We start from the raw sequence: 11854 nt of genomic DNA, 5'->3' as shown, positions 1-11854 counted from the left end.
ATTCATGTGACCTTGACATGCATGAAATACAATAACGTAGCATCTGAATATTTCAACAAGGAATCACCCCCCCAAAATTAACACCTTCCACAATTCATTGGCTCATTAATATATTACTATGTATTAACTACTCTCGACATATCCATTTTAAATGTACTGTAAAAAATGTATTAATCTTTATAATGATTAAAAGTTGATCACATTGCTGAAAGCCAGTTAACACATGATTACCTATTTGGGAATTGCAGTAAACTCCTTTGTTGCTTAATAAATAAATACAAATGCAGGAAGAGAAGTGCACTGCTGTGAAAGAGAGATTACTTCCTCAAATGTGGATTCTATTTTTCTTTGTTCCTGGACACACAAAAAAAGCGGTAAAATTCATTGGATGACCAACATGTAGCAAATTCATGTTTCAACAAGGCTCACAGAATAAAACCAAAACAATTGAAAATGAACATGTTCTGACAATACATTGGCTCGGTTTATTACAGTGCTCTGGAAAAATAGAACTCCTTTCAGAAACAATATTTACAAAAGAGTGATAGGCTCTCAGAGTTATAGAAGTCTACAAAACAAAGTTAAAAGTGAGAAGCACTTAAAGAGAAGAACTGACATAGAAAGAACAATAAGAATAAGGTCCTTCATCCAAAAGGACCCACAATGATATCACATTGTTTATAAATAGAAGTTTATATGATTTCAGTGTAACCATGGTTCTTTAGTTATCGGCTGGTTTGTAAGGCAAAGTCCACGACTGCCTTTACTTCAGGAGAGAAACACACTGTGCTCTCTGAAAAATAAAGTATAGTAGCATACAAAGAAACAGATTTCTTCCAAATGTTTCCTTTCCAAACAACATCTCCCTAACAACTGAAGGGACTGCCATTACAACTTGAACAGACTCCACTCCAAATTCCATTGAAAGAGGACATTTTATTTTCTACTTTGAGAAAATAGATAATATAGTGAAACTGACTTTTACTGTACTAATCATATACATATCAATATACAAAAACGTACCAAAGACATTTATATTTCAGCAATGATAGTGTAAACTGGTTAATAAATAAATTAGAAAATACAGGAATGATTGATTGACTAGAGTTAGAGTTACCTGGTCCTCTTGCAGAGTGTGGTGCGCTGGTATCCACAGAGCTTAGATCAGTTTTTCCATTGGGGGAAATTTCACTTGCCCATCCAACAAGTACATTTAACATACACATTCATAATGTATGTAGTAAACTCATATACACTATAATTAGTTGTCTGTAGGATAGAAGAAAAACCCTCAAACCATAATAGAATATTTTATTATATTATCAAGTCGGTATTTCAGAGCTTGTCAATAAGAGGGTTGAGTATTGCAGTCTCATTTGGTAAGGCAGGCCACTACCTACGACTGGTAGCATCTGAATACCTTCAATCTCTCAGCATACTGCAATAACAGTCAGACACCATAGGTCAGGGGTGGACAACACTGGTCCTGGAGTGCCACAGGCACAGCAAGGTTTAGGTCCATCCAGACACTACACCAGACTCTACTCATTACCTCACCAACTGAGCTAATTATTCAGTTGGGTGGTAAAAACCCTGTAGAATCACAATCGCTTTGATTGTAAACAATGGAATTACAATGGAATCACCTTATGCACCCCACTTCACTCTGAAACTAAAGACATAGTAGAGCTAGTGAAAGGCTATGAAGACATCGAGTTGTGGTCTCATCTCACCTGGAATGGACTTCAGTTCTTAATGTTTGTTCCATACTGTTTTGACATTACACACGGTCAGACACCACAGCGTTGTTGTAGACAGAGTAGTTAAGATACGCAACATTAATGTAAGATGAACATATATTCAAGCTTCTCAAATGGCTTGTACAAGAGAGGAATACTGAAGATATGGTTATGTTACACCTGCACTAAGATGTAAATCTGATTAAGAAAATTAAAGTTATTTAAACCTTAACTGATTATGATCTATATCATATTTATGAGTTTAAGGCACAATCTATACATTTAGTTCATTATTGCAGAGTAGAAGCAATTCTTCTGCTATTCCTGAAGTAATAATAATAATACAACATTTTATTTTAGGGATTGTATAAAAAAATATCAATCATTACTAGAAAATACATTTGTAACTCCTTATCCCCAAGAACATTGGTTCTTGATGAATGTCCCCACTGACAATAGTCATGATATCTGTGTTATATGTTGAGGAGCTTGAGCTTGATCCGTAGCTCAGTATTACTTTGTCTCACAGGTTAACTTAAACCTGGATTGTTTTCAGTCAGACATGAGACAATCTGGTTGTTGGCATAAAAAGGCCCTTTAAACAATATTTTTCAAAGGGCGTGGAATTCTTAACAGTAAGGGATGATCTAGAACCAAAACAAATTAATGCAAATATTCTCAGGAGGATGTTGGTTGCAAATTGACCTGATGGAATCCAACTGAAGTCAAAGAGTGCGTTCCAGATTTAGGATCGTTATATGATTTTGGTGTACTATGAGAATGGCGTCACCGGGAGGCGAGATTGTTGGCGTCAGAACTCGTCCTCCTCGGAGCTAAGGTAGTTCTGCTTCTTTCTCACGTTCCAGTGTAAACATTGGGCCAGGCTCTCAAACCAGTCGTTCACAGGATCCCGGAAACAGATGGAGGGAACGGGGAAGCAGGAAGTAGTGATGGTAATGCTGGAGATAAAAAGACAAAAGAGTGAGAAAGAAAAAGACCAAAGAGAGAGAAAGAGCAAACATCATAGTCAGTCAGGTATGAGTGGGAGGCATGTCAGGTATTCGCAATCACCCAAACAATGCTGAAAGAGACACTTGAAACTGGCAGACTAACTTCCTTAAAGGAGTCCTCTGAGTCATCTGTTACTGGTATATCAATGGGCTGCTAGCATTTCAGCGACAAGGAAGATAATTATCTCTGGTTGCATAAAGGAAAACCAGTACGGAACATTATGTGACGTGACATTTTTGTCTCGAGTTCATGAAACGGGTCAATATAATTATATAACTGGTTCTGTCTGTGTATTCAGGCTCCTTGCGGTAGTTAGATGCATTTTGGGTTGAGTTCGTCAGGCTATCTTCCATGTTTATCAGCTTTTGTTTGACGTTTGGTGGTATTTTCAATAGGGGGGAGGTTTCGGTGACTCTGAGGGGTGAAAAGGTTGCCCACCTGTCTCCATGGCAGATCTCTTGTCTCTTCCTCCCATCGAATGACACCCAGGCCGTATTCCTGGCGTCACGTGACAGCATGATCTGAGCGTGACAGATGGAGCAGAAGATAGGAATCCAGATGAACGACCAGTCAAAGACAACAAAAGTCTAGCAGAACATTTGAAAGTGTGTGTATTACAAGCAATGTCCTCATTCCCATACATCACCAGTGACTGAAAGGGTACGCATTGTGCTAGCTGTGTGTCAGACTGGTCATTGGTTACCTGGTAATTGCTTGTGTGCTGTTCAATACACATTTTCTGGAGAGGAGCAGTAAATGGATAATGACAGTATGCTGAACGCATGTGTGTGTATGAATGTGCATTTGTGTGTGTGTGTTTGTGTTTACCTTGAGTTCCACCCCAGCAGGCACCACTATGGGTCTGAAGGACAGTGAGTGGGGGCAGATGGGGGTGATCATGATGGCCGGCACGTTGGGGTGGATCATGGAGGCTCCGGCTGCCACTGCGTACGCAGTGCTGCCTGTGGGAGTCGACACTATCACACCTGAGACAACACAAACACACAGACAGTCTGAGACAGACACTACTTTGACCACACCACCACCAACACTCAAGCCTAAAAACACCAACAACGAGCTGAAAGAAGTTCCAAAACACAGTAAACCGTCCCCAAGACAACGAAAATACCTCTGACATTCAGAAAGACCCTGAGAGGCTTCCAGAAAGGGAGTTACTAGGAAGTAGTGAAGGACAGATAGCAAAGCAAAGACTAAACTTTGCCCTCTCAGCCAAATCTACCAACAAGGCAAGCTGCAACAGTATGCACCATTAATAGACCATCAGCACCATGTTTGTACTTCAAAATATTTCTCCCTCTGGGCTTGTACACAAGCAGTAAGCAGTTGCATAAACATCACAGTATAACGACCAGTTACAGCATCTAAACCCTGGTACAACTTGAAATCAGAGCTAGCTGCATTAACAACGAAACCCTGTATTATTTGAGTGAAACGTCTAAGTAAAGTGGGGAATAAAAGTGAGGCAGTTAATACAGATGGGGTAAAACATGTCCTTTAACCCAGTAGCAGCAGGTTGAGGGGTTTACTACTCACCGTCTCCCTGTACCGTGGTGATGAGGTGTCCGTCTAAGAAGAGGTCCACGTTGGAAAGGTAGGAGGACGGGCCTCGGTCCACCACCACCTCATTCAGCACCTGTTGGACCAGGACACCCAGAGTCATGTTAACCAGAGATACTCCACTAGCCATGTTGTTAGTTACTTTGGGAATACTTTTTGAACCCAGCCCTATGTTATGACTTATCAAAGCCCACTCAGTAGGGAGTAGGGACTGTGTGTATGATGACAATGCAGAACCCTGGGACTAAACGCCTCCCTCTGCAACTGGATCCTGGACTTCCTGACGGGCCGCCCCCAGGTGGTAAGGGTAGGTAACAACACATCTGCCACGCTAATCCTCAACCCTGGGGCCCCTCAGGGGTGCGTGCTAAGTCCACTCCTGAACTCCCTGTTCACCCATGACTGCATGGCCAGGCACGACTCCAACACCATCATTAAGTTTGCTGACGACACAACAGTGGTAGGCCTGATTACCGACAACGATGAGACAACCCATAGGGAGGAGGTCAGAGAACTGGCCGCGTGGTGCCAGGATAACAACATCTCCCTCAATGTGATCAAGACAAAGGAGATGATTGTGGACTACAGGAAAAAGAAGAGGACCGAGCATGCCCCCATTCTCATCTACGGGGCTGTAGTGGAGCAGGTTGAGAGCTTCAAGTTCCTTGGTGTCCACATCACCAACAAACTATCATGGGCCAAACACACCAAGACAGTCGTGAAAAGGGCACGACAAAGCCTATTCCCCCTCAGGAGACTGGAAATATTTGGTATGGGTCCTCAGATCCTCAAAACGTTATACAGCTGCACCATCGAGAGCATCCTGACTGGTTGCATCACTGCCTGGTATGGCAACTGCTTGGCCTCTGACCGCAAGGCACTACAGAGCGTACGGGCCAAGCTTCCTGCCATCCAGGACCTCTATACCAGGCGGTGTCAGAGGAAGGCCCTAACAATTGTCAAAGACTCCAGCCACCCTAGTCATAGACTGTTCTCTCTGCTACCGCACGGCAAGTGGTACCGGAGTGCCATGTCTAGGTCAAAAAGGCTTCTTAACAGCTTCTACCCCCAAGACATAAGACTCCTGAACAGCTAATCATGGCTACCCGGACTATTTGCATTGTCCACCCCACCCCCTCTTTTACGCTGCTGCTACTCTCTGTTTATTATCTATGCATAGTCACTTTAACTCTACCTACATGTACATATTACCTCAATTAACTCGACTAACCTGTGACCCCGCACATTGACTCTGTACCGGTACCCCCTGTATATAGCCTCGCTACTGTTATTTTACTGCTGCTCTTTAATTATTTGTTATTTTTCTTTTTTACTCATCTATTTTTTACCTAACACTTATTTTTCTTAAAACTGCATTGTTTGTTAAGGGCTTGTAAGTAAGCATTTCACTGTAAGGTCTACATATGTTGTATTCGGCGCATGTGACAAATAAAATATAATAAAAACTACGATCACAACTCAAACACCCCACGTAGCCCACGTACATCAACCCTATGATACATGATAGCACCAGGACAAAATGGAAGCACATAGGGTGCATTGCTAGAACTACAGAAAAGCAGGGAAACAAGTCCATGTGACAGACTACCTCAAACAAATAAGGAGGAAGTGAAACTAGACCTGAAGGATTGCTGCCACCTTACAAACCCCAGAACAGGTTGTACATTTCGACATTCCTGGTATTTTATCATGCCGTAGGTTTCTGTGGTCAAATCAAATCAAATCAAATTGTATTGGTCACATGCGCAGAATACAACAGGTGCAGACATTACAGTGAAATGCTTACTTACAGCCCTTAACCAACAGTGCATTTATTTTAAACAAAAAAAGTAAAAATAAAACAACAACAAAAATAAGTGTTGAGAAAAAAAAGAGCAGAAGTAAAATAAAGTGACAGTAGGGAGGCTATATATACAGGGGGGTACCGTTGCAGAGTCAATGTGCGGGGGCACCGGCTAGTTGAGGTAGTTGAGGTAATATGTACATGTGGGTAGAGTTAAAGTGACTATGCATAAATAATTAACAGAGTAGCAGCAGCGTAAAAAGGATGGGGTGGGGGGGGTTTCAGTGCAAATAGTCCGGGTAGCCATGATTAGCTGTTCAGGAGTCTTATGGCTTGGGGGTAGAAGCTGTTGAGAAGTATTTTGAACCTAGACTTGGCACTCCAGTACCGCTTGCCGTGCGGTAGCAGAGAGAACAGTCTATGACTAGGGTGGCTGGAGTCTTTGACAATTTTGAGGGCCTTCCTCTGACACCGCCTGGTATAGAGGTCCTGGATGGCAGGAAGCTTTGCCCCAGTGATGTACTGGGCCGTACGCACTACCCTCTGTAGTGCCTTGCGGTCGGAGGCCAAGCAGTTGCCATACCAGGCGGTGATGCAACCAGTCAGGATGCTCTCGATGGTGCAGCTGTAGAGTTTTTTGAGGATCTGAGGACCCATGCCAAATCTTTTCAGTCTCCTGAGGGGGAATAGGCTTTGTCGTGCCCTCTTCACGACTGTCTTGGTGTGTTTGGACCATGATAGTTCGTTGGTGATGTGGACACCAAGGAACTTGAAGCTCTCAACCTGTTCCACTACAGCCCCGTCGATGAGAATGGGGGCGTGCTCAGTCCTCTTTTTTTTCCTGTAGTCCACAATCATCTCCTTTGTCTTGGTCACGTTGAGGGAGAGGTTGTTGTCCTGGCACCACACGGCCAAGTCTCTGACCTCCTCCCTATAGGCTGTCTCATCGTTGTCGGTGATCAGGCCTACCACTGTTGTGTCGTCGGCAAACTTAATGATGGTGTTGAAGTCGTGCCTGGCCATGCAGTCATGGGTGAACAGAGAGTACAGGAGGGGACTGAGCACGCACCCCTGAGGGGCCCCCGTGTTGAGGATCAGTGTGGCAGATGTGTTGTTACCTACCCTTACCACCTGGGGGCGGCCCGTCAGGAAGTCCAGGATCCAGTTGCAGAGGGAGGTGTTTAGTCCCAGGATCCTTAGCTTAGTGATGAGCTTAGAGGGCACTATGGTGTTGAATGCTGAGCTGTAGTCAATGAATAGCATTCTCACGTAGGTGTTCCTCTTGTCCAGGTGGGAAAGGGCAGTGTGGAGTGCAATAGAGATTGCATCATCTGTGGATCTGTTGGGGCGGTATGCAAATTGGAGTGGGTCTAGGGTTTCTGGGATAATGCTGTTGATGTGAGCCATGACCAGCCTTTCAAAGCACTTCATGGCTACAAACGTCAGTGCTACGGGTCGGTAGTCATTTAGGCAGGTTATCTTAGAGTCCTTGGGCACGGGGACTATGGTGGTCTGCTTGAAACATGTTGGTATTACAGACTCAGTCAGGGACATGTTGAAAATGTCAGTGAAGACACTTGCCAGTTGGTCAGCACATGCTCGGAGTACACGTCCTGGTAATCCGTCTGGCCCTGCGGCCTTGTGAATGTTGACCTGCTTAAAAGTCATACATCGGCTACGGAGAGCGTGATCACATAGTCATCCGGAACAGCTGGTGCTCTCATGCATGCTTCAGTGTTGCTTGCCTCGAAGCGAGCATAGAAGTGGTTTAGCTCGTCTGGTAGGCTTGTGTCACTGGGCAGCTCGCGGCTGTGCTTCCCTTTGTAGTTTGTAATAGTTTTCAAGCCCTGCCACATCCGACGAGCGTCAGAGCCAGTGTAGTACGATTCAATCTTAGTCCTGTATTGACTCTTTGCCTGTTTGATGGTTCGTCGGAGGTCATAGCGGGATTTCTTATAAGCGTCCGGGTTAGAGTCCCGTTCCTTGAAAGCGGCAGCTCTACCCTTTAGCTCAGTGCGGATGTTTCCTGTAATCCATGGCTTCTGGTTGGGGTATGTACGTACGGTCACTGTGGGGACGACATCATCGATGCACTTATTGATGAAGCCAGTGACTGATGTGGTGTACTCCTCAATGCTGTCTGAAGAATCCCGGAACATGTTCCAGTCTGTGCTAGCAAAACAGTCCTGTAGCTTAGCATCTGCGTCATCTGACCACTTTTTTATTAACCGAAGTCACTGGTGCTTCCTGCTTTAGTTTTTGCTTATAAGCAGGAATCAGGAGGATAGAGTTATGGTCAGATTTGCCAAATGGAGGGCGAGGGAGAGATTTGTATTCGTCTCTGTGTGTGGAGTAAAGGTGGTCTAGAGTTTTTTTTCCTCTGGTTGCACATTTAACATGCTGGTAGAAATTAGGTAGAACGGATTTAAGTTTCCCTGCATTAAAGTCCCCGGCCACTAGGAGCGCTGCATCTGGATGAGCGTTTTCCTGTTGATTTATGGCCTTGTACAACTCATTCAGTGCAATCTTAATGCCAGCATTGGTTTGTGGTGGTAAATAGACAGCTATGAAAAATATAGATGAAAACTCTCTTGGTAAATAGTGTGTTCTACAGCTTATCATAAGATACTCTACCTCAGGCGAGCAAAACCTTGAGTTCCTTAGTATTTGATTTTGTGCACCAGAATAAACGCCTTTTGTCTGCTACATGTAGCCTCCTTTCTACGCACCCAATGACTGCATATTTGTTTAACACATGTCGCAACAATAGGTGAACACCCAGTGACCACAGAGTAAAGACAACAAGCATGAGTCCTTTGACTGAGATGTGCCACGTTATCATGATGCTAGGAACCTATTGTGGTACTAACCATAATACTGGGGTGACATACCAGTCAGGTGTACTGTGTAGAGCTCACCTGGTACTGCATGGCTTTGCGGCTGCCCTCACTGTCTCCGTTGGTCATGATGATGCCCTTCTCGTCCACCCGGGCCTTCTTCTCTCGGCTCTCCTTCACCACTCGCACCCGCAGGCGACTGCGCAGGATGATGGCGGTGTTACCTGCTCAGCAGACAGACAGACGGACAGACAGACAGACAAACACACAAACTTTTGTTTAACTAAAAGTAGCATGTAAAATGTAAAACGTAAATGTAAACCTAGCAGCTAGAAATGCTAACTGAAGCACAACTTGTGCCGTGTAAACAGCCACCGGCATACAGATAAGAGAGTAAGGCTCCTGTTGTTGAAATTCGGTAAGGCCAAGCCTAAAGACGTACCCTCAATGATTTGGGTGACCTGAGACTGGTACGTGTCAAAGTTGAAAGGCGTGAGGAAGCCCAGAGAACCCAGGTGGAAGGCCATAACAGGTGGAACACTCTTCTGAAAACACAACACACATCAGCACATACACACAAGCAAGCTATGGAAACAAGCGCATTCAATATTTATTTTACTACAATTCACAGTATATTCAAAAACTGACAAATTAGTATGTTTACTATACTAGGAAAAGTGAATAGTAAATGCATACCTGGAAGAGTGACGACGCGTAAAGTAAGGTCCCATCTCCACCAAGACAGATGATGAAGTCCACTCGATTGGAGATGTCATCGAGATCTGTGGTGTGCATCCAAACACATTAGGTTCATGTTGGTAAGAGAACGCTATACTACTTCAAGTGAGAGTTTCATAGACATTCATAGACAATCCTGACATTGACACTACAGATGTAGGATCTTAATTTGATCACTTTTGTTGCTGAGAATTTTCCTGCAAAGCAGGAAATGCAAACTTGTAGTGCATTTGAGTTTTAAAAAATCTTCTAAAATCTGTATTTGAAATTTGACTCGATTTGCCCTAACAAAACATTTGTCAACCCCTACAAAATTGTAAATTATTTATAATCTACATAATAATTCACATTTCCTGTTGCTGCAGGATAATTTTCCTGCTGTAGCATACTGGCTCAAATTAAGATCCTACATCTGTACATCACTAGCTACATAGAGTCATACAGATTAATCTATCATCCTTCAGCATCGTATTCACAAGGCACCAAATGGAAGAAAAATGCCAAAAAAAGGGAGGGACTACCTAAACTTCTCCCATAAGATAATGCATTTTCGTTTTCTGTTGCAAAAAAAAGGTTACTTTGTGCATTAATGAATACGACCCAGTCCTCTGATGACGGTTCGTGGTCTCCTCACCTTCTCTGAAGGTGCAGAACTTCTGGATGACGGCCGCAAAGCTCTCATCGGCCGCGATGGCTGGGTCCGCCAGAACCTTCCTCTCCACGTAAACAATCATGTTTTTCTGGTAGAACAATGCACAAGTATAAACATATGTATTAGCAACATGCACATGTAATGCAGGGTTTGTACAGACAGTTGCAAGTCAAATTCAAGGACTTTCAAGTACATTTTCAAGCACTAATATTTATTTTCAAGGACCATCAATTTGTAATAGTTCCTATTATGCAATTGTTTCTAGTCGCCACCAGATGGCAGTATATCACCACAACCTCATAAAAAAAACAAAAAAAAAAACGTACTATTCATTACATTTTAGTCATTTCGCAGACACTCTTATCCAGAGCGACTTACATGAGCAATTAGGGTTAAGTGCCTTGCTTAAGGGTACATCAACAGATTTTTCACCTAGTCGGCTCGGGGATTAGAACCAGCGACCTTTCGGTTACTGGCATAACGCTCTTACCCACTAAGCTACCTTACAAGTTCTACTCAATAATACGTGTTTCACTACTTATTTACTACATACATGATTGGTAAGTCAGGACTGATGATGTTGACTGATTTCCTTATATGAACTGTAACTCAGTAAAGTCATTGAAATTGTTGTATTTTGTGTTTATATTTTTGTTCAGTGTACAAAATATTAAATTGTCTTTATATTTCACAAAATGTTTGGTCCCACAGGCTGTCCCAACACATAATGACATGAAAGTGAATTCTGACAGTGTAAAAGGCCCTTAGTTGACTCTAAAATGTTGTATTCTATACCCATTTGAAGAGAAACAAGTTCTTAATGTGTTTGATAAGATTAAAGACTCTCCCAGGGGACCTTATTTAAATTGTAGGGGACCTCACATGGGTCCCAGACCCCAAGTTTGGGAACCACTGTACTACTAACGTCATCCTTCTAGCCAGCTAGTTATAGCTAGCTACAGTACCTGGCTAATAGCTAGAGCCCTTTATCTACCTAGCTAGCTAGACTTCTGACTGAAATATCAGCGACTATTTACCAGTTGTACACTCATTCTCCGAGAGTCAGGGGGGGTTGTTTGGGGTATGTCTGTTGACACGGCAGGAGTCAATTCTCACTGTCTCACTGTCAGCGGCGTCTCTCTGCTACTTGCCACTGTAGGTCTGGCTGAGGTAGTTCGTTTCACCTCTCTGCCTATGTCGTGGGGCGGAGGTTCCCATTGGACAGAGTGGTGTATGGAGCAGGAGGACATAACGAGCATACATGAATCACTCATGATTCCACTCGTTCGCAGAGGCATGCGTGATTAGAACTGAGATCAAGAAGCCTTCTGAGTGTTGATCAACGCTGGGAACGCAATAATAAGTGGGTAAATGATAATTAACCAAATAAAAAAGGTGAGTAAACGCTATTTCACAAATAAAACAGTGCGTAAACAGCGTTTACCCTCCACTACATCCCTTGATGGGTTTGGCAAAACCCATTCAAAAAAATCAA

General features: G+C 43.3%; 1 protein-coding gene across 5 annotated transcripts in view; it reads right to left on the bottom strand.

Moving 5' to 3' along the window:
* Positions 1-465: 465 nt before the first annotated feature.
* The window catches only part of LOC121538439 (NAD kinase), a 53587-nt gene continuing 42198 nt past the window's right edge, over positions 466-11854 (bottom strand). For 4 of the 5 annotated variants that reach the window (XM_041846444.2, XM_041846443.2, XM_041846445.2 and 1 more), the window contains 8 exons: positions 10342-10447; positions 9666-9751; positions 9412-9514; positions 9051-9193; positions 4305-4404; positions 3579-3736; positions 3189-3271; positions 466-2698 (listed from right to left, as the gene is read on the bottom strand). In XM_041846444.2, coding sequence (XP_041702378.1) covers positions 2551-2698; positions 3189-3271; positions 3579-3736; positions 4305-4404; positions 9051-9193; positions 9412-9514; positions 9666-9751; positions 10342-10447 — 927 coding nt within the window. In that variant the 3' untranslated portion in view covers positions 466-2550. The remainder of the gene's footprint in view (positions 2699-3188; positions 3272-3578; positions 3737-4304; positions 4405-9050; positions 9194-9411; positions 9515-9665; positions 9752-10341; positions 10448-11854) is intronic. The other variant, XM_041846446.2, reaches the window with a different exon arrangement.

This window comes from Coregonus clupeaformis, chromosome 24 (assembly GCF_020615455.1).
Source record: "Coregonus clupeaformis isolate EN_2021a chromosome 24, ASM2061545v1, whole genome shotgun sequence".
NCBI classification, from domain to species: Eukaryota; Metazoa; Chordata; class Actinopteri; order Salmoniformes; family Salmonidae; genus Coregonus; species Coregonus clupeaformis.
The sequence above is the reverse complement of the archived record's forward strand: the minus strand, read 5'-3'. Positions and strand labels throughout refer to the sequence as shown.